Source organism: Fusarium redolens (assembly GCF_020744475.1).
Source record: "Fusarium redolens strain MPI-CAGE-AT-0023 chromosome Unknown BKA55scaffold_27, whole genome shotgun sequence".
Taxonomy (NCBI): Eukaryota; Fungi; Ascomycota; class Sordariomycetes; order Hypocreales; family Nectriaceae; genus Fusarium; species Fusarium redolens.
This window is the reverse complement of record NW_025763690.1, coordinates 450,355-474,311: the sequence shown is the minus strand read 5'-3', so window position 1 is coordinate 474,311 and position 23,957 is coordinate 450,355. Positions and strand designations below refer to the sequence as shown.

General features: G+C 49.4%; 9 protein-coding genes across 9 annotated transcripts; 5 read left to right on the top strand and 4 right to left on the bottom strand.

Moving 5' to 3' along the window:
- Nucleotides 1–2,730, bottom strand: BKA55DRAFT_584841 (uncharacterized protein). Its single transcript, XM_046194391.1, has 5 exons — nt 2,625–2,730; nt 2,415–2,524; nt 1,645–2,347; nt 798–1,585; nt 1–698 (listed from the first exon to the last, which is right to left on the bottom strand). The coding sequence occupies exons 1-5, from the start codon at nt 2,664–2,666 to the stop codon at nt 419–421; spliced, it is 1,923 nt and encodes a 640-aa protein (XP_046042301.1). The 5' UTR covers nt 2,667–2,730; the 3' UTR covers nt 1–418.
- An 850-nt stretch (nt 2,731–3,580) lies between these two features.
- Nucleotides 3,581–5,554, top strand: BKA55DRAFT_627271 (uncharacterized protein). The gene is made up of 5 exons (XM_046196874.1): nt 3,581–3,982; nt 4,033–4,576; nt 4,655–4,718; nt 4,800–5,149; nt 5,212–5,554. Exons 1-5 carry the CDS (start codon nt 3,763–3,765, stop codon nt 5,546–5,548), a joined length of 1,515 nt encoding a protein of 504 aa, XP_046042300.1. The 5' UTR covers nt 3,581–3,762; the 3' UTR covers nt 5,549–5,554.
- A 1,712-nt stretch (nt 5,555–7,266) lies between these two features.
- Nucleotides 7,267–10,272, bottom strand: BKA55DRAFT_697447 (glycoside hydrolase superfamily; the record flags this gene model as incomplete). The annotated part of the gene is made up of 5 exons (XM_046200381.1): nt 7,267–7,694; nt 7,768–8,888; nt 8,943–9,346; nt 9,413–10,178; nt 10,241–10,272. 5 exons carry the CDS (start codon nt 10,270–10,272, stop codon nt 7,267–7,269), a joined length of 2,751 nt encoding a protein of 916 aa, XP_046042299.1.
- Nucleotides 10,273–11,853: 1,581 nt separating this feature from the next.
- On the top strand, nt 11,854–12,162 carry BKA55DRAFT_697446 (uncharacterized protein; the record flags this gene model as incomplete). Its single annotated transcript, XM_046200380.1, has 1 exon — nt 11,854–12,162. The coding sequence occupies one exon, from the start codon at nt 11,854–11,856 to the stop codon at nt 12,160–12,162; it is 309 nt and encodes a 102-aa protein (XP_046042298.1).
- A 664-nt stretch (nt 12,163–12,826) lies between these two features.
- BKA55DRAFT_681103 (uncharacterized protein) lies at nt 12,827–14,469 on the top strand (the record flags this gene model as incomplete). The annotated part of the gene is made up of 2 exons (XM_046198238.1): nt 12,827–14,383; nt 14,464–14,469. The coding sequence occupies exons 1-2, from the start codon at nt 12,911–12,913 to the stop codon at nt 14,467–14,469; spliced, it is 1,479 nt and encodes a 492-aa protein (XP_046042297.1). The 5' UTR covers nt 12,827–12,910.
- A 104-nt stretch (nt 14,470–14,573) lies between these two features.
- Nucleotides 14,574–19,399, bottom strand: BKA55DRAFT_743902 (CHAT domain-containing protein; the record flags this gene model as incomplete). Its single annotated transcript, XM_046201570.1, has 3 exons — nt 14,574–17,694; nt 17,759–18,233; nt 18,279–19,399. The coding sequence occupies 3 exons, from the start codon at nt 19,397–19,399 to the stop codon at nt 14,593–14,595; spliced, it is 4,698 nt and encodes a 1,565-aa protein (XP_046042296.1). The 3' UTR covers nt 14,574–14,592.
- A 454-nt stretch (nt 19,400–19,853) lies between these two features.
- On the top strand, nt 19,854–21,122 carry BKA55DRAFT_216303 (uncharacterized protein). Its single transcript, XM_046185197.1, has 2 exons — nt 19,854–20,868; nt 20,970–21,122. Exons 1-2 carry the CDS (start codon nt 19,969–19,971, stop codon nt 20,991–20,993), a joined length of 924 nt encoding a protein of 307 aa, XP_046042295.1. The 5' UTR covers nt 19,854–19,968; the 3' UTR covers nt 20,994–21,122.
- Nucleotides 21,123–21,981: 859 nt separating this feature from the next.
- Nucleotides 21,982–23,320, top strand: BKA55DRAFT_216301 (phospholipase C/P1 nuclease domain-containing protein). The gene is made up of 2 exons (XM_046185196.1): nt 21,982–22,142; nt 22,195–23,320. The coding sequence occupies exons 1-2, from the start codon at nt 22,018–22,020 to the stop codon at nt 23,081–23,083; spliced, it is 1,014 nt and encodes a 337-aa protein (XP_046042294.1). The 5' UTR covers nt 21,982–22,017; the 3' UTR covers nt 23,084–23,320.
- BKA55DRAFT_697441 (Endoribonuclease L-PSP/chorismate mutase-like protein) lies at nt 23,164–23,609 on the bottom strand (the record flags this gene model as incomplete). Its single annotated transcript, XM_046200379.1, has 2 exons — nt 23,164–23,238; nt 23,298–23,609. 2 exons carry the CDS (start codon nt 23,607–23,609, stop codon nt 23,164–23,166), a joined length of 387 nt encoding a protein of 128 aa, XP_046042293.1.
- Nucleotides 23,610–23,957: the final 348 nt, after the last annotated feature.

Here is a 23,957-nt window from a genome sequence, read left to right as displayed (position 1 = left end):
GGATAGTTTCTACATTATAGAGGGAAATTTCAATATACAGGCTATTGTTTCGTCACTTCTCTGTTTAGCCTTTGGTTCACCGCAAGTTCTCCGAGTCTTTCGTCTGGAAGAAAAGCAAAAACATGTGAAGGCCGGTGTTTTCAGTCCTGCCTACTGTATCAGGTCCCACTGATGTCAGTACCCTATACCATTTTCTAGCCCGTGAGCGCTTGTATGATGAGTTTTGACATAACCATCATCTCTCCTATTCTGTTACATCCTACTATATGTTCAACATGTCATGTATCGTGAAACTTGGCGAACGCTGACCACGGATCCTTCCAATCGTGAGCTAACATTCTTCTCGACTTGATAACAAGGCTGATATGTGACAATGATATGTGACTATATAGCCTATAGGTCTGTCGTTTGTCATATATTACATGCACTTCTCAACGCCAGATCCGTCTGTTGCCATTTCCCTGCCAGCCTTAGCGATGGCGCAGTTACCAAGACGGATCAGTTCTGTGATAAAGTCATTTACTAACTGAATATGATCAATCTCATGCTGTGTCGGCTTTTGTATTGGCATGCCGCGAATGAGCTCTACTGCTGAGCTCAACAGCTCTATATCCGCTTTTGCTTGTGAAGCCAATGGTTCAGCCAGGATTTGAAGGAATAGCATCGTTACCGCTGCCGTGGGATAGAAGACAGTAACCCTAATGATGTAGTGTTAGAACATTCCTCGCCTGCTCTACACTACAAACAGGACTCCGGGACTGAAGAATAATCAAATGAGTTACCATAACTAAACTCACCAGAATATCTCTCCAGCTAGATCATTGATGACTGCTCGAAGATAAAATAAAGTTGACCGACTCGCTTCAAGGCACAATGCTATACTAGAATTGATTGATGCGTGACGTTCGTTGGCATGAAGACCAGTGTCTGGATTGTTTGCAATACGCCTAGCGCCTGCCCGGTGTATTGCCACTACAAGATAGTGGTACTCAAGGTGTAGAACAATATTTTGCATTCGGTGTTGTATTGGGAGATCTGACAGTGGTTGCTTGGGATCGGAAACGGAGAGAGCAGGGCGAACAACATTTGGGATAGATAGTCGCCAACTTTCAAGTTCATCGTCCAACTCCAAAATAGCACGGATGACTTCGGAATCTGATTTGGTAAGAGCTTGAGCGGAGTATAATAGCTCGTATGTTTTATGCTTGAGCATACTCAGTCGTAACTCTCCAGGAAGAAAAGGAACTAGGGACTCGTTCGCGAAGAAAAACGAGGAGACATCGTGACCTGGTACAGGAGGTACGAACTGGGTTTCGATATAGCCTTCGGGGAGTGTGAGGTCACAGTCCTTGTCAGATATCAAAGGCACCTGTCCTGTCCGAAGGGCAATATCCTTGTCAAAGACATAACAATGCCAGAAAAGTAGTCGGATGTGGCGGGCTTGTCGCTCTTGACGAGTAACTTCGTCGTTGAAGGATTTAGTTTTCGTACTTGTGTGTCCACCAAGTATGAATGCCATTCTGCATGCGATAGAGTGGTAAATAGCGCCCGACTCTGAGCGACCGAAATGTCTTTGACGGAGGTACTGGTTGCTTTGAGCTACTAACATCCCGCTAAGCAAGGTCAGGGCCGATAGAAACTCACCAGCATCAAGGCCGTTTGGAGATTTTCCACAGTGGCTTCGTCGAGGATATGTGGTAGGAAGGAGCGGGCCGCATCGTAATACGCATCCCAGTCCATGGGGGGGAGGAATGATAGTTTGTCGTGGAAAACACCCACCATGGAAAGAAATGCCAACACGCCTATTTTGGCGGTGATTTGTTTCGGGGATGGCAGCATGTCGCTGACTTCATAGGCCGTAGCAATAGTTTCCTGGAACAGAGTGTAGTCGACGACCGGGAATGCCAATCTTAAAGTTGATTGGTGAAAAGCATCTAAAAACGCCTTAGCAATACCTCGTGATGGAAGCACAGAAAGATGATCGGTTGCTTCCTGAAGGGACATCTGAAGCGGGGCTGGTAGCTGGGTTCGCTGCCTCATGAGAGAGGTAGTGAGTTTTCGGAAGTCAGCTTGTTCACCGGTTCGCGAGTATATCCATTCCTCGTCTTCTTTGGTGAAGAAAGGAACGCCACTGTGACAGCGATTCTGGCCTAGGAGAAGTCCGGCATAGGAACTGGTTGAGTCTTCTGGAAACGCCCAGTTGGTCTCATTCGAGTGACATGCAATTGAAGTGTCTGACATGGTAGAGACAAGTTGGACGTTGAGACTTCCGCTGAAGTCGTGGGATAAAGGTTTGCTGGCACGTTCGGATTGATCTGTTAAGTTATCGTCGAGCCCTGGCCTCAGTCTTGATATTGTTAGAAACGGGAGGTTCCTGGAATTGTATCTGACTTAGAGGAACAGATTTGACCTACTTGCTTTTCGCCGCTCTTGCCTGAAGTCCATGGAATGTGCACGGCATTCCGTGGCAACTGCACCAGTCGCACTGTCGTGTCGGGCTAGAAGGATCACCGTCACATTGGATCTAGTACGGTCCAAGAAGTCAGTTATGTTATCCTGGAAAGTAAGTACCTGCTCCTCATCTCACTCCACGGACATTGTAGATCGCTTGGCGAGCAACCCACCTTCCTCTGACGGCAAGCGTCACATGCACGTCGAATCCTCATGGCGCTTCTACTTGAAGTAGGAAGCCTTTTCTTCCTGGGAGAGTATGTATGCGAGAAGCGGTCAGAAAACTCGTGCGGGGCAGAAGCTGGAGTCTGGCCTCCTTATTTTGGGGCAGCCGATGTGGAGGTATTAAGTCACGTGATTAAGGTAGTTGAGTTTGTCGGACAAGTGCTGTTGAACGGACCTGACCTATAGACCACATCTAAGCCCACCAACCCTTGAAAAAGGGACCTCTTCACGTTTGGCCTAGTGACATCTCCAAGAAGTAACACTATGAGGTAACTCTATACTCTTTGGCTCATATGGGCCTCCGGCTGAGGCGTACTAGTAACTTAGTTGAGGGTTTCCTCGGCTGAGACGGAAGAGTAAGATATAAATATGAGCTTGTGCAAAGGCGGACACCATTCTATGCTGTACGGATAATTCTTTTGCGTGCGAGGGTCATTCTAATGTAATTCATCTGGTATCTCCCAGTGTGCATAGACCACAAGCCCAACTAATCAACTAAGTAACCACAGATGACCCGTGACATAATAGTTTATTAGGTCTGCAAATAGACAGATACGAATAACCACTGAGAAATCATAGCACCTGCCGATCAGTATGAACAGAAAAGGAGTGGGAATCCGACATAACCAGCATTTCCCGGGTTTATGTTTTATTAATAGATAATGTTAGTAAAAGACGAGAACAGTTATACGCGGGAAGAGGATTATTTCTCGGGTCCTGACTTGTAATAACTCCCCGCATAGTGATCGCGGGCATTAAAGATGTGCCAGGTATCCGATTATAAAGCAAGATCAAGGGGAGGCGGAAGTTTTTATTGGCTCGGGTAATCCAGAAAGTCCAGTAGTTAAATAAGTCCGGCAGTCAGCCTAAGCACTGACGCGGCTAAAAAGTGGCCCTCGGGGCTGGCAATTGTCCGGGGCTCCACTCCGAATCTAGCGGGTACGATATTCCATGAGGATGCAGTCAACAAAGGTATATTAGGGGACCTCTACCCATTCTCTCTATGATCTCAGAACCTCCAGTATCCCTAGCTCTGTCAACTCAGCAATCGCAACGAACCAACAAACCAACCAACTATTTCCCATCATGTGTGCCGTAAAACAACATGTCATTCATGACTACGCGGAGGCTCCTCAACCCACTCATGAGACCGTCATTGTTGACGGGGTGCTTCGATATCCTCCCACCGACCTGAACGTTCTTGTTGTCGGTGGCGGCCCAGGTGGTTACTTGACAGCACTTGAGTGCTGGAGAAAGGGCCACGGCGTTGAATTGGTGGAGAAGCTCAGTACTAACTCACCAACTGGTATGTACTAATGTTATGTCTCTGGAGTAACAGCGTTGACAAAAGAAAAGGCGACGCTTTCCTGTTGAGCCCATCAGGCGTGTGCTTCTTGAAGTACTACCCGGCCCTGATAGAAGAATATAAAAAGTGGACTTGGGATCTTGCTATCGGCATAAGCCGGCTTGACGGCACGCCAATTGTACCTTCTTTCGACTTTGAATGGAACCGAACCGGTGTGCCGGAGCACGCCGCATGGCCCTTACGGGTGCGCACTATGATGGCCAGGACAGGTTTGGCAACTATGTTGTACGATCAATGCCAGCGACTTGGCATCAAAGTCACGTTTGGCGTCAGCGTCGTGAACTATCTCGAGAATGCTACTGAGGGAACGGCAACAGCTGTCGCCAACGATGGCCGCCAGTTCACTGCTGATATCGTGGTAGCAGCGGACGGTCTCGGCACCAAGTCTCACCAGATTGTCTTAGGTCAACCCGTCCGAGCTATACCGACCGGATATTCTATCGCACGTTTCATGTACTCCCTTGATGGGATCCAGAACCCGATCCTTGACCAACTAAGAGATATCAAGCGTGGTGTGCTCCGCATCAGTTCGGGGTATGTTTTTCTCTTTCTTTGTTGGCTACGCTTACTAGCCTCTTGATTGGTCAGTTCTAACTCCCGATGCGTATTTAGTAACGGCTTTCACTCCTCCATATGTCTGACAAACAGCCACGTGCTTTTCACTTTGACAAGCCCAGTAAGTAAAGCCTAGCTAGAGCTTCCCTCATAGCCATTGTCTGCGTAAGGAAGCTCCGCTTAACTGATATGTTTCACTTAGGACAATGGGACAGCTGAGGAATCTTGGTCTGCAGGAGTCACTCCGGACGAAGTCTTGTCCCGGATACCTGACCTAGAGGGGTTGGATCCGCTGGTCATTGAAATCATTCGAAACGTTCCTCAGGAGAAGACATTGATCAGCTGGAAGCTATGTTGGCGTGATCCTCAGGAGAAGTGGACTTCGCCTGAAGGTCGCGTCATTCAACTAGGCGATAGTGCACATGCATTCATTCCAACGTCTCTCATGGGTGCCTCCACGGCTTTGGAAGATGCCCAGTCTCTGCCCGAGTGTCTAAGACTTGCTGGTAAAGCTAAAGCAAATCTTGGAACCAAAGTACACGAGCTCCTACGGTAAGTCCCTTATTCACGTCAAGAACCCCTGATGTATCTTTTTCATAAAACTAACTATGTAGGGTTCGACGTGTCGCGATTATTCAACGCACAGGGTTTTCCAACCGAAGTCAATCCCACCAAGAAGGTGGAATGGAAGCAGCTGTGAAAAATTCGATTGATAATGATCCTACACGAATGGGTAAGTGGGTGTGGACCCATAACCCTGAGCGGTATGCGACGGAGAAGTTTGCTCAAGCCTTAGCCCATTTAGAGGCCGGGGCACCATTCGAGCATACCAATATCCCCCCAGGTTTCAAGTGGGAGTCAGGTTGGACGATGGAGAAGGAGCTTGAGAAAGAGAAGCTAGGTATCAAGACAGAGGAGCTGAAGCAGAATGGAGACTGGAGTGTCTATTAGATTAGGAGGTTACTATTTTAGTAGCTTAATAACTATAGTGTCGTTGACGAGGCCCCATAGGGACACGCCTAGGCGCACCTCCACACCTGAACGCGTAGGCGTGTGGATTATGTCAGCCCTCAATTTGGCCTGTCGAAATTCCGCTGTGATGCAGTTTTTACTTTTGAGAATACTATGATTTCAAATGGTTATGAATTCTTGGTTATGTACCGGAATGAATGGCCTGCTGGACCTCACTATCTCCCGCTGCCGCCTCCCAAATATCATGCATACCTCTTCTGCTTGAAAAAGGGCTGCGTTCTATCTCCACAGCTACCTGAGCCTCGACACGGTTATTTTCTGCTTTACTCCAATCTAAATAGGTTATCATCTCCTCTTTAGTCCAATCTCTGGAGCCGTTTGGAGTATCGCAGCGCTTACCCATCTGCTTCCAATCGAGACACCATTGATAGCTGGATTTGTCGTACCGCAGAGGTAGACCTAGCGCCCTCCGATACTGCTCGTTAATTTTAACACTGCCACGAGGCTGCACCTTGTACCAAGTATCTCGAGCAGCAACATATCTCTGATAGATAGCCCGAGGATCGTCATACCTTGATGCCGGCACTATCTTTGTCTGTGCCAACGGTGCTGCTGATGATGCTGCCGGCAATATGTTGTCCGCGCTGTTGAGACTGACGATAATGCAACTGGCACTATCTTTCACTAACTCTGCCTGATCTGATGATCCCGAAGACGTTGGTCTGGGAGCTTCTCCCGCGCGCAAGGATAATGCTGATGAAGATGTCGTCGGCAATGGTCGTGCCTGCGCCGTTGGTGCTGGTGGCTTCAAAAGCTCCTCGCATCGTTGAGGGCATGCCTTTGAAGTCATTGAATGACCTATCTGGTGGCATCTGCTGCATTTAGGTTGTGCCTTTGGCCGTGTTGTTGCCTGAACTGCCTCGAATGCACTTGGCTCTCTCTGGGTACTTGATTGTGGTCTCCTAGTACTCGAACCGGCGGCTATCCGATCGGGTCGATGCCGAGGCTCCAGTAGTAACCGGTGAACACCATAGCGATTGAGGTGCCAATGTGTATGAAAATGCTCCAGGTAAAAGGACTGATTTTGTTCTTGTAGAGTCGTGAGAGTATGGGCGCAAGGGAGGCTGTGAGATCCGGAGAATGCACCAGTGCAAATGGGCAGGTGTTCTTTTAAGAGGAGCTTCCGCTGTTCTTCTACCTTGCGTAAGGCCTCGTGAGACACCTAGCCACGGATGGCACTGTATAGTGATCCAGAGAGCTCGATTGGTGTTCTCAATTGTTGGCTGGTTTGGTTGGATCGCAGTTCGGCTAATTGATTGAGAAGCGCATGCTTTATAGCCCTCCAAGCCTCGACGAGATCTAGCGTGATTTCTTGAGGTGGCTCTTAAGGAGCCCATGGATACCCTCAACCCGCGAGGTGACTACATTGCCAAAATGAGGATGTTGATCAACCCAAGCCCTCACTAACTTTTCCCTGTACGGACCGAGCCAATTGGCCTTGATATAACCAACCTCTTCAATATATTGTGGTAGGTAGCGCCTTTCAAGCTCTTATACGCGCTGATCAAATGCCTATTCATCCGGTGACTTCATGATTGAATGCCAATGATTAAAAAACTCATTCTAATCGGCCACGTGTATGATGTGCGAATTATTGTAGCCATCATACGATTGAACATGACATGGATACCTTGGAGCTAAATGTGCAGTTGAGTTTCGGCCTTAGCAGTGCCCTTGACCGAAGCTCCATTGATGCTGTCTATATTGACAGACAGCTTCTCCAGGCTGGTGGGCCAGTCATTCAAATCGCAGGACAGATCATCAGCTTTGAAGTCGGACCATCCGCCGTTGGACGACCCTCCCTTCTGGCTGGGTCCTTCGAAATAGCCCGCCAGATCGATGGCCCAGTCCGTGGTGCCGCCAAAGTTGAGCGTCTTGACCCAGGCCACGCGCTCCTCCTTGGTCTTGTCGCTCATGTAGGCGTCCCAATCCGTCATGCCGCTGCCCTGTGTACCGTATGTCATGATGTCCGAGTGGGTCTTTGCGTCATGCCATCGCTTGGCCGAGACACCTTCGGTGCCGTTGCTGGCCAACTGCCAGATCTCATCGAGTTCGGCGTTCGAGACTAGATAGGGCCATATTAGCAATGAACGTACTAGGATGAGGATATCACATAATGTAGCCACTGGTGTCGGTACACTGGCCGGGCTCAGCCTCGGACTCCGAGTAAGAGCCAGTAAAGAGGCAGTGAGGTCCCGTGCAGCTCTTGTCCGCCATGCGGAAACTTCGACCGTAGCTTGCAATGCCGATGATGACCTTTTCGGCCGGCACGCCCGCCTTGATGATCATACTCATCGAGTTCCGGGTCTCGGTACGGTTGACGTGAGATCGGAGACAGTTGCCATTTTCACAGCCGGGGTTAGCGAACTTATTGCCGTAGTCACACTGCCCATGCAAGTCGTAGGTCATGAAGACAAAGTAGTTCAGGACCTTGGCCATCAGGTCAACGGGGAATGGCTTCAGATACCTGAATGAACCGGGCAAGACAATGGAAAGAGACTTGCTCGATGGCAGTAGGTTTCGGAGGACGGAGAGAAAGCGGTGGTAGTAGAGAACGTCAGTCCTGTCACCGGCAGGGATGCCCTGATCAGTGGCACCGGGGTACTCCCAGTCGATGCCAACGCCGTCAAAGCTCTCATGCTTCTCCAATAACTTGACAACGTTTGCGTCGAAGACGGAACGGTATTCAGGCTTGACCACATCGCGGTAGCGCTGGAACGTCGCGGCGTCGGTCGACTCGGCCCAGCCGCCAAAGGACAGGATCTTCTTGAAAGGAGCATCCATCTTGTCTAAGACGTCAAACTGTTTCTTGACATGCTCTGGGATGTTGACGTCGTAATCGGCAGTAATGCCGGCAAAGGCAAAATGAACATGAGTCAGCTCCTTGAAGTTGTCTTCGATCTCGGAAGCATCCATGTGCATACATGGGCGGCCGGGGTTGTAAGCCTGGAAGTAACCGATGCGCTTGAACTCCTTCGCGGATGCCTTATTGTTCACAATGTCAGTTCCACAGTTGGAAATGCATCCGTTGGTGTTGATCTTAATGGCTCCCGGTGCCTTAGTATCAGCAGGGGACTCAGTACAAAACTCATCAGTAGTGCCATAAAATCCCCAGCCTCTACAGCAAGAGTTAAGCAGACACTGGTTAAGCTTGGCAAGATCCCATCTATCAAAGGAGCCTAAAGGCTTCTTGGTACCGGGCTTTTGTGGACCGCAAGCTACACCTTTAACAAGAGAGGGCATAGGAGTGTTTCCCTTGCTTAAACAAATAATCTGGCTTAGCTGCAGTCTGTTATAACCAGCCCAACCCTACGAGGCCTTGTTATACGCCTCGTTATCCTTGACCGTAATACTCGAAGTTGCTGCGACAGACACACAAGTGTCTCCGATGTCGATCTTATGCGTGGCGCAGGTGCCATCCTTGTCTGCCACTGGAGCGTTGTCTGGTAACGTCCCGGAACTGCAGCAGACGAACTGCCCAGGTTTGAGGGTGCTACAAATGTTCGTCTTCGGCTTGTACTTGACAAAGTCGGCGCCTCGAATGTTGCACCTAACACTAAGTGTGGTGCAGGTATCATCTTCGATGACCTTGGTGGTCTTGCACTCGGCACGAGCTTCGAGATCCGTCGACAACCCCACCGAAGACACAGAGGAGGTACCGTTGGATGAGCCCGTGAACAGATCACCACCTCGGATATTGACCTTGATCCTTGCATCCTTGGGTCTGGTAAGAGGCATCGCCGCGCAGTAACCATCAGCCCACGTCTGGACGTTCTTTCATACAAGATCAAAATCGCTGACCTTATCGACAGCAAAGATTCCAAACGTGTACGGGTTCATCGGGTTGATGTCGCAGGCCTGCATGATCTGCGTGCCCTGGCTGGCCGCCTTCTCAAATCGCTCGAGTATGGCGGTGCCAGCGACAGACCCCATGTCTGCGCTGATGTAAATACCGACGATGGTAGAGCCTGCCTTGGAAAAAGGGACAGTCTTGCCACACGAGGCCTTCTTGGTGATATGCTGCTTGAGTCCCTGAATGGCTACGGTGACACCACCGGTTGCGTTCAGCGCTCCAGCCAAACCAGAAGTGAGGACAATGGGCACGGGTGAAAGAGGAGCAGGATTGCAAAGGCCAGTAGAGGCCTTATCGTCCTCGCCGTCCGTCTCTGCCCGCTTGGCGTGTCTTCGCGCCGCTCCCTGGTGCAGATGTGCTCGCAGGTGTGCTGACGCTTTGGACGAGAACGAGGGGCCGTCGAGAGCGCAGACACGAATGGTCTCGACGGTCTCGGGGTGCACATTCAGATCGAACATCAGAGGAGCTTCGCAGCCGTCCAGGTCTCGAACGTTATGGATGTGAGTCCATCTGGCGGCGTCCGATCCGGCAGCAGCGCAGGTTCGAGGGCAACCCTCAACCAAGGTGGTTGCCCACTCCTCGCTGGTCTGCTTCTCGCTGTAGGGGGAGATGGGGGTGATACCGAGTTCACGCTCATGCTCTGTCGAGTTCTGAGCTTTGGATGCATCATATGGGCCCAAACGAGTGCTGTTCGCCCTACTGGTCGTAGCGGAACTCAGGCCGGCCAGGAAGCCAACAAAGAAAATGAAATTGTAAACCCTCGTAGTGTAGAAGAGAAGGCAAAAACCATGAATGAATGAATAAGAAAAGGAATGAATGAATGAACGAATGAGTGAAAAGCGAGTGTGCTGTTTAATGGGCAGTATCAAAAGGGAGCGAGGTTGTTGTAATTAATACGCGCCAATGCCTCCCTGACATATGCTCTACTCTATCAAACGCCAAAGGAGTGTCAAGCAGTAAGGAACTCCCCATGGCGAGACCATCAGTCGAAAGGTCTTCTTGCCCTTCTTTTTCTCTCACCCTCTGTCAAGGTTGTAGAGGAAAGACAAGTTCACGGCAGCCGAAGCGATATCACGCAGCCGAGACCATCGTGTGCTTGGGTGTCCGCCTAGGCATTGTCAGAAAGATGTTAGTGCTTACCTTAACTACACGTCAGTTAAATCGAATGTTTGTTCAGGTCCTTGGCTATCTAACTCGGATGGGAATCTCCCGAGTATCCGAGAATAAATTTCCAAGTGACAGCCGCCCTGCCAGGCGTGGACGGGAGTATGCGTGTGGAGTGTCAGAAGTGGCGTGCGAATAGGGGTGGGGACAGAGGCAAGGGCAAGGACGTGGGTAGAAATGGATACCCATGGGTAGGCACAGGGGTAAGAAAAGGCACAGCACAGGCTTTGTGACACATGCAATCACACTACTGGCATGTCAAAATGGGTTTTTTTTTTTTCATGAGGTTCCACTGATCACTATGTACCGCATATCGCTACACATCACCTTAACCAGTGGTAGCTCATCATACCATACTATTCCATCTGCTAGTCAGGTTGCATTAAGCCAAGACGACAATCGGTCGGCTGTTTCCTTGTATAGTATAGTTGTTTCTCTGACGGAAATTACTCACTCCTCAGCCCGAGCAAAAAGACCTGTGATTGAGGACTCAAGACTCGACATGTACTGGAGTATGATACCATGTGTGTAAGCCAGTTATGCCGTTAGCTGTAACGCCTTGGACGTAGTATAGACTTGAAAATATATGAGTGAGCCTCTCTTTACCTTTACCTTAAAACCCCGTAACTGGGAGCCCCTAGACTAACCCAACCCATACTTTACTTACTCCCCAGTCACTAAATTTCTGTCCATTCCATTCATTATCATACACTCGTTCTTTTTTCACATCCCAAGAAACACGCTCTTTTCTTGATGTCAGCATGCGTTGCCATGCTGCACCTCTCACTTGGGCCTGTATAGGATGGCCACTCCTCGTTCTGCTCCAAATTGCCCACTGCGCCCAAATTGACAACATTTTGTCGCACGCCCGCGAGAGAATCTGGTTGTGGGAAATGTATGATATCTTTACGTGAGTTACCCCACTGCAGCATACCGTAGATATGACATGTACTGAGATACCTTTTCTTTTTCCAGCGACATCGAGGGAGCCGACAAGCAATCAATGATCTTTAAACAAGACAAGACGAACAACTGGGCTAGCAAGACACTTTTCGTTGGAAAACACGGTAGACGGCAAATTGACATATGCCGAATTCCGAGCCGATCTGCAGAAGAAGTTGACTCCCGCCGGCGTTGACAAGTCCCTTAAGGCTGCCAACGCCAAAGGCATGACTCCAAATGGAAAAGAAAGCTGATCGAGACCAACATGCGCAAACACAAGCTATCCAGCGAGATCATGGCTCTCCGCCGGCAGGAAGCTGATGAGTGGCTGCTTACGCAGTTGACTCGAGAGGTGGATCCGGCCGGTACTCCGGATGATAAGAAGGCTTATGGACTTGGCTTGGATCGCAAAGAGCTGGTCATCAAGAAAGTTAAATCTTCTGTACCCGGAGCGAGTACCTGGGAAAGGGTGGACTTGGTACAAACCCTTCTGGACCACCCCGACCCGGCTGCATTCGAGAAGAAATTGAGCAATGCTGGCATCAAGGACGGCATTCAAGGCCTCGTGAAATAGGCCGACAATCTAGGAAACGAGAAGTTTGCGAAATATGGTCCGGGTACATCAAACAGAACAAGACTCACGCACATGCCCTATCAGTCTGGGGTGATGCCCATAGTAGTGCTGAGACGAGACTGGGCGGCCTGTCTGCATCCTGTTCGAGATAGACAGTGGTTATGTAGTCGGTCTGGGTGTTGTATCGGGGAGAGAAGATAGGTGTGCATATTGTTGGTTGATTGACAGTGTATGTAGTCCGGTATGTGGCGGGTTTTTTGTATGAGAGATTGGACATCGATGGAGAAGCCTGTATAGTTGATTACCATGATAATTTACCATCGATTGTTGTTCATTATTTCGTATGCCACTATCAGGAGAAGGTCCATTCCATTTTTTTTTTAATCTAGCGTTGTGTTACAGCGGATGTCCCTGTAGCTGATAATGTCTAAATAGTGAACTAGATGTGTTATTTGCAGTTGAGACCTGTGGCTGAGAGCTTATAATCACCACACAGAACTTGGTCCCTGTAGCTGTTTGTGGGGGGTTACGTGGGTGGTCAATGGCCCTGGTATGAGTCACAACGTTGGTATGGAAGGCAACAGGTACCTAATTTATGCCCTGTCAGGCCACTTAGTGCCGGCTGGCAAAAATATTTAATCCCTCCCATGTCATTCCTTCAATTAATAAATCAACGACCCAAATTCTGAAGTTTTGCCTCATCATCCATCGTCCAGCAAAAAATAAAATAAAAATAAAAATAAAAAGAATGTTGCACCGCCTAGAACTTCGACAGGATCAGGGAAAGGCCATCCGCGGCGATGCAGTGCCGAGGCTCCTTGAGGACCGTGATAGTCGCGCAGCGCTTATCCGGGGCATTCGCCTGCACTACCACTTCGCCATGAGTGAACCCGTCAGACGCCTCAGCTCCTCAATGCCTCAGGTCGCTCGAGCCCGCAACGCTCGCCGCATCATGAGCAACGACATACCGGAACGGATGACGGCGGAGGAGCAGCCATATTGTATATGGCATCCCGACATCGCCACCGAGGACACCTACCGTTCACTGGCCTCTAAATTCCCCGACATGCGCTATCAGGTCGGCCGTGCCTGTGCTGTAGCAGGTTACCACGTCCTTTATCGGGAGCTTGACCTCCTGCCTGAAGTGTCCATCGCTGAAGAGGCGCGAGAAAGCGAAACAGATGGTGGGAAACTTATCTATGACGAGATCATGAGTTTTAAATCTCGATATGCCATTATGGACGACTGCAAACGCACCATTGAATTGATGGATTATGAATGCCCGGCGTATCTGACCGGTAATACCGAAGTGCGATGGCGCTTGACAGCTCGACAAGGCATCACACGCCGGTCCAACGACGACCTCCTTCCATGCATTGAAGAGGACATGCATCTTGGCCTCGAGGACCAGGAAGTAGACGCACGGCACGGCACACTGACCGATGACGAGGCGAAGCTGCTCTACAGTCCTCTGCCTCGGGACCTGCCGACGGTGAAAAAGACTTTATTGACACAGATGGCCGCCCACGACGGCAACATCGAACGCTATGCCCAGCTCGCCAACTCTGGAACATCCTTGACGCAACTGGACCAAGACTGTGTCACCCGTGGTGTCTTACATCACACTATGTATGCTCGCTGGTGGGCGGACCAGATCAAGAACAACACCATCTATGCTAGGTCTGCCCCATACGTGTGGGACATCCAGCGAGCGATAATGGCGCGCCGCATCATGCTCAACGACGCTTCCGTGTTTGAAGACGGCTGGCCATCCGGAGTCCCGATGCCCTACATCATCTGGTGGCCCCTGCAGCCGCAGCCAGATATGCTTAGCCTTCTCGCCATAGAGGTGCCTGAGATGAAGAGGCAGTGCGCGGCGGCAGCGATTGCCTGCGATTACGAGAATATCTATAAGGACCTTGACCCAGAACCGAGCCGGCACCTATGGAAGGTCGCCAGTGAGTTCGCTGCCAACCCGTTTTACCGTGAGGATCAGGAGAGGCGAGGGAGGGAGAAGGATGTCAATGTGGAGGATGACACTTCTATGGAATCATACTACAGTGAATTAATGCAGACGAGGGAGACTACGGTACTTGAAGAGGATGGTGAAAAGATTCCAGATAGTGTCGAGAAACACGAGGTACTAACTAACATGTATGACTCCGTGAAAGTACTTAGTACAAGCTCCGTTCAGCTCAGGATCTGGGAAGGCATTGGAAAGGTATCGCCGAAATAGGCGTTCATTTTTCGTACTATTTATTTTTTATAAGTAAAATAATCTCTTATAAAAACCTTTATTAGTATTAATATACCCTCTAATTAAAATTTTATTCTTTTATTAACCCTGCCTTATTTTAATTTAATAGATACTAATTATATTATTAATAAAACTATAATATTATCCTTATAACATACGCTATGCTAACCAAGTTACAAATACCACGCACCATGGATTACAAAAGCTGCCCAATAATAAGGGTGATCCAAGCGCAAACCTGTACTCTTTCTTTTCTGGAGTCGTCTCACCGCCTTCTGGAACGAGAGTGCCAGGTTCCATGGCGACGCGATGGTGTCCCCTTGGCGCCGCACAGCCTGGAAGAAATACAGGGTAAATGCTCGCCCGTCCTCGCTGCGAACCGGCCATAGGGTACCTATGGCTGTTGCACAGCCCGCATATTGCAGCGCCGAGAGCAGCCCTTGCGGCTCGTCCCCCGTGCCATAGTTCTGCACACCAGAGGAGCATGCGACGATGGAAGCGAGTGATAGGTTGAGGTTAAGGGAAAAGGCGTCGCGGACCGTGAAGGCATCCTTGTGCGGCCCCAACGTTGGTCGGTAGGGCGACGTTGAAGACTGTGTGTGATGAAACTCTTGCGCACCGGAACTTGACTCTGATGTTTTTCCATCGCTTAGAACGAGAGACTGGTAGATGATGTTGGGATGGGTCGCTGTGTGTCCATGAAAATGAAGAATGTCAACGTCCTTCACCACTGTCATCAGGTTTTCCCTGTTGGCATTGCATCCAAGCCTGGGCTCCGATCCGAAGTCAGACGCCAGCTTTCTAATGCATTTATATGCCTCCTCGCGTTGCGTTATCTTCATCTTGTCCTCGGAATGGTCTTCGTAAGCTGAGAAGAACGCGGTTCTTAATCCCCCAGCTCTCTCGTGTAGTTTCGAGTTGGCTCTCTCACAACATTGCCTGAGTAGTGATATGCTCGCTGTATATACCACTGGGTTCCTCCATATCACAGGCACGCCTTCTATCTTCAACGCGTGCAAGGGGATGGCATGCAAGGTCCTCGTCGGACAAAAGACGAGCAGATCGCCCTCATGTGTACACTGTGAAAGTCCGGAAACAAGGCTGTTGAGTTTGTCAAGTGTTCCTTCTTCGAGCAGCCTCTCCGATGACACCAGCGACGTGTGTGAGGATAGGTATCTCTGCTTCCATACACGCACGTGAGTTAATGTCATGTCGAGCACTGACATCTGGGGCTCGAGCCTCGCATCCAGTGTGACCATTACAATGTTGTCACCTATAATAACCCAATCGACTAATACAACTTTGGAATCGGGCGAAATATCCCGATCTTCTCCATTTCCAAAAAGCCATTGGAGATCCTGCAGATCGGTCTTGCCCGCTCTCGACGCAAGTAGACGGCCGAGGCGCGGGTGTTCCTCCATCATCGAGCGAACACGTTCCAGTTCCATACTCGTCGAAACCTTGTCTATGGAAACTGCCGATTCGAGTTTTCGCACGAGCCTCGCTTCTTCCTCCAACAGCTTTACGATTTGGTCATCGACGGCAAAATTAGGAGGTCGCTGCCTGGTGTACGAATCAAGTTGCGAACCCACCAAGTCGGACAATGCCCTTGCTTTCGCTCTCTGGGTCCATCGCCACATCTTCTCGGCATCACCTAATGCGAATGTGAGTGCTAGAGCATGATTAAAGATATCATCATGGGTGGAAGAAGCGACAAGCAGCTGCTTTTGGCGCAATGACTCCAAACCCGATGACGAAGAAAGGTCCCGTCGCAATCGTTCGGAGATCGACTCCCCGATCTCAAGGTACTGCAAAGCCTCAGCGTAGAGCATATTCCTTTCTTGTCCGTCTTGATTTTCGCCGAGAGACTGAAACGCTTGTGAGATATGAAGAATAAACTCCAGGGGAACGCTGTAAGGTCCTAATTCTCTGTAGGCTGCCAGCGCGGCTGCAGCTTGGTCTACTACTGCTCGGACCTGGGAGTGGTTCTCCTCTGGGTGCAGAGATGAACCAAATGAAAGAAAGAGGCTTGAGAAGATTAGGTGTTGGCATTTCGAAATCCGTCTGAGGTCTTTTTCATCCATGCACTTCACCAGACGTTGTCTCAGAAGCTTCTCAGCACTCTTAAATTTCCCCCGTGCCATGAACAGCTCGGCCTGTCTAATGGAATCATTATGATACCTTTCTCCGATTCGCTCCCATTCCCCCATCCAATAGTCTTGGAGTTCCTTGTGGCGGTCACCCTGATCCGATCTGGCTAAGCATCCCTCTAGACTGACGATGGCTTCGAGTTTCTTGAGTTGGCGTTGCGCATCATTACGCTCCTCATCAAGTCGTAGTGACTCCTTCAGTATCTCGATGGCCGCCTCATGATTAGGTCCAGGCGTTTCCGATGCCATAGCCATTGCGAGTGCCAACTTCGCGTCAGACAGCATGTCCGGTAGCCGCCATTTCTCAAACGTTTGCACCGCCATCTTGACGTATTTGAGGCTTCTATCCTGGTCTCCAAGCGAGCGATACGCCTGTCCGAGCTGCATAAATAGCTGACCAGTAGTCTTTGGGGTTTCCTCCGACGCATCATTCACGGACTTTTGCAAATATTCGAATGTCTTTCCAAGGTGCTCTTGTCGTAGTATTGCTGCGGCAGAGAATTCCACGCTGAGGCGTAACATCGCATATCTGTTGGACGTCTGGTCAAGAACTCTCTCGAGATGGCTGAATGTGTCGACCATGTCAGCCCATGGTAAGACATCGGCTCCTTCTCCAACTGCAAGGGACAAGGCCGTGATTTGCAGCGCAGGCGAGCCGAGAGCCTCGAAATCTTTGGCGATTTGCTGCATCTGCCGGATTTCAGTTAGAGTTTTGGGGCGAATTGCCTCCAGTTGTTGCAGTTGGGTCCGGAGCTTTCCTTCAGCGCACCCCAGCTCCTCGAATGTTTGCTCAGCCACCTGGAAGTGGTGTTTCGAGGAAATAATATCCCCCTCTTGGGCCATCAGACCGCCAACTTTAAGGCAAATTTCTGCTCTGTCAAGACCTGAAAATCGAGGATCATGGAGATGCTGTTTCCAGAGCTGCATCTGCTCTTGAGTGGACTCTAGCTCGTTGCTGAGGAGCATGGCGAAGAGAATTGATTCATGGGTATGACCAGCTTGTAGTAGAGTCTCTGAAATAATCTTTAAGCGTAGTTGGACAGCGACTTTGCATTCAGCGGCGTTCAGGAGACCTTCCCAAATAGCAGCAGTAAGAATCTTGCAGTAGAAATACTGCGACGCGACCTAGGATCCTGTATCAGTGAGAAGTTTCAATACACCTCACAGAGCCCGGTGGCGAATAACATACCGTTACGTTAGAGAGTTCATTCGTAAAAGTAAATTCATCCACCTCCTGGATAGATATGGCCGCATTGAGACCATTCTTCAACGTGCTCCCGCAGAGAAAAGCAAAATATGACCGCATCATAGAGAGCGCCTTACAAGCCATAATATTCTGCCTTGAATCTCTCCATGGAATATACGAGCTTTCAATCACATCCAGTGCCATCCTCACATAACCCTGAAGATACAAGTTCCATCCAATTTCGATCCCAACCTTTGGATTAACGCTCTCTTCCAAGTCCAGAGATGAAAATATGTAATTGGACTTCTCCCAGTTCCCCATTGCCCTACACTCTTGCAAACGGCGGATATGTTCGCTCACATCAGTTACATTGCAGACATCCTGCACATTGAGTGCCTCCAAACTCTTGCCTTTGATAGGGGAATGTTCTTGGATGTCCACGATTTGATCCGATGCCACCAGTTCTCTCCGTATACTCCTGCACTGGTCAGCTTCGTCCCCCTCGTTGGCGCCATTTTCTTACTGCCTCGCATGGGTGTCGGTATCATTTCCCCTGGGATCATTGGCATTCCTGGCCCGCTCTTTCTTAGCCTCATCCTTGAGCAAAGAATCTAACTCGTCCACGAGATTGTCTCCACAGGACTGGCGTACTATCGAACGTATAGGATCGACAATTTGCTGCAAGTCCGACACCGAATTCGACCCATCACGCTCTCGGAGCTTGTCTACGCCCGCCATGAAGAGGTTGCGTTGGTCGGTAAGGCGGAGCACATCCTCCCGCAGATTTTCTTTTCTCCGCTGTCTTTCAACGTCTTCTTGTGTGTTTCCTATCTTCCCTTGCTGGCCTCTGGAGCGAAGAAGTACATTTTCCATTCGCTCGTCGATTTGCAACCCAATCCTGTTTTGGGAATCCACCATCTCACGTTTGACCGCTTCTCTTTCCTCGGGAGTCTTGGCATTCTTGAACTTGGCCAAATTGACGAGGAACGGGTCGGTATCTTCGGCAGGCTGATCCCGGGGGCCGTAGTTGTAAAATTTGTCAAGTTTCTCTCGAGTTTCCGGATTCATGATTTGAGATCTAACAGCGGATGGCATAGTTAATGCTGAAGTGCGGGTTGAAGTCTGTTCTGGGATTTGGGCCACAGAAGCGGGAGATAACTCGGAGCTGAACGGTGTGGCTTGTTGTTGAATAGGCAGTGTTTGTATGTCGTAGCCACGGTAAGGAAGAGATAACGAAGAGGACTGGGTGGTCCACTCGAGTTGGGGGTTTCTCCATGGCTGGCTAGGAGCAACCGTCGTTGTCTGGTTCCAACCAGGTAACAGGATATCCGCAGTAGCATAAATTACAGGAGCAATGACAGGGAATTGCCGTGCGCATTCCCGAGGCCCCAGGAGTCGCAGTTGTGTAACAGGAAAAGGAGACTGAGCCATGGCTGACAACAGATTACTTGCAACTTGCTCATGAGCAAAAGCAGGCGTGTAATTGAACATATTATAGACCTCGCTGGCAATTTGTCGATGAAGATCATCTCGATTGAATGGATCCTGGTAGGCTCGCTGGCACAAGTACATGATGCGGTTGAGGAAGGCTTGAGTTGCCGCCCCTTGAGCGAATAGGCCCACCATGCTGAGAAGATTAATCATTGTGGCTCCCCGCTGCCCTTTGTCCTGGTATAAGTTGGTAGAGAATAATTACAGTAGGGCGAATACTAATGAGACTCGTAAAGTTTCAGGAGCTAGGACTCGAGCCTGTCATTATTGGAGCAATTGAAACGTAAGATATACTTATGTATTTGATCGAGGTGAACACATTTTATGTTCGCCTGCCCTGCAGCGAGACCTCCAAACTGTCAGACATCTTTGGGAATTGGGATTCGACGAAATCCTGATTGTACCTAGCCATGTCCAAGAAACGGCAACGAATAAACACCAGTGGCATCAAGATTTTCATTTCTGCTCCACTCCTAGTGTAACTAGTGGCTCCCTCCGTATAAGCAGCCAATGCGTTAGTATGACGCGATGTGGCGCCCCATGTCAGCTTCAAGCACCAAATATAAGGTAGGTAGTGACAACCAAGCCTTTGCCCTAGCTCAGTTAATATGTGCTTTGCTAGCATGGCCTCGGAATCTTCCTGGGTATGTGGAATTCTATTGGCATCATCTTCACTTCTTCCTCAATAGCATTCAACATCCGGCTTTATTAAAACCATTGTCATGGAGTATCTGAACTCCTCGTTCGACACAGATTTTGAGCTGCCCCAAGAGGAACCATCGCTTGGAAAGGAGAGTACTCTTCCGAGAATTCGGGGCCTCATTACACACCAGGAGGTACGCAATATCGGGTTTCAGGCAAAACTCGACCGCGTCCAATACGGATCCTACAAGAAGCAGCGCGCTTGTCTTCTCTCATTCCAATTCTCATTCTTCTGGCCGCGAAACACCAACATACGCTTCAAGTCCGCAAATATTACCATTTTTTTTGATAAGATCGCTACACTCGCTTCTGTCGCTGCCTGCGAGCTCCAAGAAGATGAAGACGAAGACAATGATGAAGAAGATAGCATTGAAAATATCCCTCACATCATTTGTCTTTTCCCTGACCGGATCTATGGCGAATCCCAAAGCAAGTCTATTGAGTCAAGCTCAGGCCTAAAGGTGTCGGTCGGTGTTCCAGTTCCCTCACCAGCATCGGCAGGCTTAGAGATGACTTATGACGGGAAAGTCACACACAGCTTGGACCGGCGGATGAGCATTGAAGCTCGAATGAAGAGTTCGGTATATAAATTTGACAGCATGGACACTGCAATTTGGTCGATCGCGGAAAATAGCATCCAGTGCATCGGCATTCCCTTTGATATCCAGGCCGGCCTCGTGCTGCGCTGGCCTGTGTCAGGAGGCCATGTCCGTGCAAGCATCATCGTGGAGCCTGAGATGGCATACCCGATTTATAAGCCCTGGCAGGCCATGACAGCCCACAAATTGCGCCAGCGGTGTAGAAATCCTATCGTCTTCGATGGGGAGACGGCCAAGAATGATCCCATCGGAGGTGGCAAGGATTTTGGGGACGAATCCTTCGACTGGACTCAAGTCGTCAGCAATCCATCTGAATACTCTGTTAGTTAACCTCCCTCTTTGCCCATGTTCTAACGGGCTCCTCGCTCTCTAGTAATTCAAGCCCTGTCACGATAAAGCTGACAATTCTTTTTTACTTGCAGCAAAGCTACGTACGATTTAGTTGAGTGTAGGACGAGGAAATTTCCGGACCTATGAAATCAAGATGACAACGGTAGACCGACCTCGTTCTTCGCCAGGTTAAGTTTGGCATATGTGGGTAGTTAGGTTCACGCTTTTTTCAGCTTAACAAGATATGGCGTCCCAGAACGGTGCCGATTACTTTCTTCCGGCTCAAAAAGCTCAGTCCCTCGCCAACTATTCCCACGCTCGGATAATAAATCAATCAGCCAAAACCATTTTTGTTTCTGGTACCTCGTCACGTCATGGCGATAATACTGTCCCGGGTTGCACCACAGGCGCTGACGGAACGCACCACCTCGATATTTCCCTGCAGACGGAAGCGGTGCTGCAGAACAACAGAGTCATTATTGACAGGGCAACAAACGGCGCATGTGGACTACAGAATGGGTCAACGCCACTCTCTTTTTGACCGACATGGAAGATTATGCTGGAATGAACAAGGAATAGGCTTGGACACTATGGACTCAGCCTCGGGGCACGATTTCCCACTCCAATACAATAATAAAGAGAGATCTGCAACTATATGGAATTATCCCTGCTAAATTTGTGCCGGTTAGCCGGCCATTGGTGGTCAAGTTCCCAGATAGCTACTATGAGATAAGATAAAGACTTATCATATTGCTTTGTACATACTATAAATTGAAGGTGAATTAAGCTTCTTTAGGCAGGTAAGTACTATTGCTCAACGTGTGATTCTCTAATCAAGTACCTACCTAACTAGGTGTATCAGACTTGCTAGTCATTTACCTATCAATGAGCTATTTGCAAAACGTGTCGGCAACTATGTGCCGAGCAGTAGCGGTTTGCAGCACTTGTCGAAGGACCTTTGTATGCCAGCCTAAACTGACTCGGCTGTAAGACCAGATTGAGGCAAGTAAACCCATATGTCGGTCGCTCAACCAAGCAAGGTTGCCGACTCTACAGTTGAGCGACATGTATATAATTACTGTCTTTGAATCTTTTATGCATTAACAAGTATCATCCGCTGAAATCTCTTCAGAACTAGCCATGATGTTTAAATCTCTGCTTGTAGCCTTTGGCGCCATCCGTGCTGTCCATGGTTGGGGGGTCTTAGGTCATGCCACTGTTGCGTATATTGCTCAACACTTTCTCGACGATGACGTTGCCTCCTGGTAAGCACCCATGGCTACGCTGTCTGTTTATTATGTACTGATTTCACAACAGGGCACAGGGTGTTCTGGGTGACTCCTCGGATTCGTACCTTGCCAACGTTGCCTCATGGGCCGACACGTACCGCACAACTGCAGCTGGAAAATGGTCAGCCCCTCTGCACTTTATTGATGCAGAGGACAGCCCGCCAACAAACTGCAATGTAGACTATGACCGTGACTGCGGCAATTCTGGATGCTCCATATCTGCTGTCGCCAACTACACTCGACGTGTAGGAGATAGTCGTCTGTCAAAAGCTAACAAAGCTGAGGCTCTCAAGTTCCTCGTCCACTTTTTGGGTGACATTACCCAGCCACTACACGATGAGGCCTACGAGGTTGGCGGAAATGATATCAAGGTTACCTTTAACGGGTTTTCCGGCGATAATCTGCATTCAGACTGGGACACTTATATGCCCGAGAAATTGATTGGTGGCCACGCCTTGACCGACGCCCAATCGTGGGCAAACACACTCATCACTGATATCACTTCGGGCTCATACAAGTCCCAAGCCGCTTCTTGGATCGCTGATAGCGACGTGACTGATCCTATCACGTCAGCAACTGCCTGGGCCTCGGATGCCAATGCTTACGTCTGCACTGTGGTTATGCCCGACGGTGCTGCAGCGTTGCAGGAGGGTGACCTCTACCCGACCTATTACAACTCTGTGATCCCAACCATCGAGCTACAAATTGCAAAGGGTGGTTACCGACTGGCTCATTGGCTGAACAATATCTACTCTGCCAAGATTGCAACTCGTTCGGTGCATAAGCTGAGTGCACGGAAACCACTGCCAGACTTGATGGGAAGAGATCTGCTTCCTGGTGCACGACCTCTGAGTCGCGCTAAGCTCGCGAGAGAAGCAATTAGCGGGAGCTGCTGTGCCTCAGGACATTCTCATTAGAATTTGCGTCTAGTGGACCTTTATGGATGTTGGAGAACCCTAGGCTACCTGTTTGGTACTATGTAACTATATTGCCACTATCAATAGGTAGCTATCATCTCAACCTCTACATCAGTGTCTAAGGGCAGCTGATGGACAGCGACACACGTCCGGGACTGTAGTTGTAAACATTAGTTAAGGACTAGATTTAGAACCTATTTTTTATATCACTAACAGGCTTGGGCTCATTTGGGAAAAACTCATCCCACGCAATATTGAAAGAGCCGAAATCCTTCATGTCAACCAAGAAGACATTGGCCTTCACCACTCGGTCTAGGCTACTACCAGCAGCTTCAAGCACGGCCTTGAGATTCTGGAGCGCCATGCGAGCTCGGTCCGTGATAGAACCGGGAACCAGATCGTCGGTTGCAGGATCGATGCCGATGGATCCGCTACAATAAACCATGCCACTGTATTTGACGGCTTGAGAGAATTGGGGGAGAGGCGCACAGGCGTCGGTCGTGTAGATTGCTTCAAGGTTGGACATGATAAAAGGAAGAAAGAAATTGATTGACAGGTGTGAACTCTTGAGGTGAAGAACAGAGTGGTGTGACTGAAGTATTTGCTTAGTTAAGATTCTGAAGATGTCACTAAGTGTTGAGATTAAATACTTGTGCACCTCCACTTCTGTCTCTTGGACAGAATGCATGTATTATTGCAGTATGTTACGTGGTAGAAATTGCAAGCTGGAATTGTTACCAATCGCCTCTGCCATTGTTGGCTCCACTACCCTGGAGTGGGGAAGCTTCTGTAGGCAAGACAGGAAACTCCGAGTTCACAAACAGTACAGTAGTCCTGGAGTCTTGGATGGGGCTGATCTAAACCAAAGACAGCA

What these genes read in the sequence shown, in the direction of transcription:
- BKA55DRAFT_216301 (XM_046185196.1), top strand. Translation starts at nt 22,018, where the DNA reads ATGATGTTTAAATCTCTGCTTGTAGCCTTTGGCGCCATCCGTGCTGTC. An exon ending in GACGATGACGTTGCCTCCTG is followed by an intron (nt 22,143 to 22,194) that starts GTAAGCACCCAT and finishes ATTTCACAACAG; the next exon opens with GGCACAGGGTGTTCTGGGTG.
- BKA55DRAFT_216303 (XM_046185197.1), top strand. Translation starts at nt 19,969, where the DNA reads ATGGAGTATCTGAACTCCTCGTTCGACACAGATTTTGAGCTGCCCCAA. An exon ending in GCAATCCATCTGAATACTCT is followed by an intron (nt 20,869 to 20,969) that starts GTTAGTTAACCT and finishes TTTTACTTGCAG; the next exon opens with CAAAGCTACGTACGATTTAG.
- BKA55DRAFT_627271 (XM_046196874.1), top strand. Translation starts at nt 3,763, where the DNA reads ATGTGTGCCGTAAAACAACATGTCATTCATGACTACGCGGAGGCTCCT. An exon ending in GTGCTCCGCATCAGTTCGGG is followed by an intron (nt 4,577 to 4,654) that starts GTATGTTTTTCT and finishes ATGCGTATTTAG; the next exon opens with TAACGGCTTTCACTCCTCCA. An exon ending in TTTTCACTTTGACAAGCCCA is followed by an intron (nt 4,719 to 4,799) that starts GTAAGTAAAGCC and finishes TGTTTCACTTAG; the next exon opens with GACAATGGGACAGCTGAGGA.
- BKA55DRAFT_584841 (XM_046194391.1), bottom strand. Translation starts at nt 2,666, where the DNA reads ATGAGGATTCGACGTGCATGTGACGCTTGCCGTCAGAGGAAG. An exon ending in TCCAAACGGCCTTGATGCTG is followed by an intron (nt 1,586 to 1,644) that starts GTGAGTTTCTAT and finishes CAAAGCAACCAG; the next exon opens with TACCTCCGTCAAAGACATTT. An exon ending in CTAGCTGGAGAGATATTCTG is followed by an intron (nt 699 to 797) that starts GTGAGTTTAGTT and finishes CTACATCATTAG; the next exon opens with GGTTACTGTCTTCTATCCCA.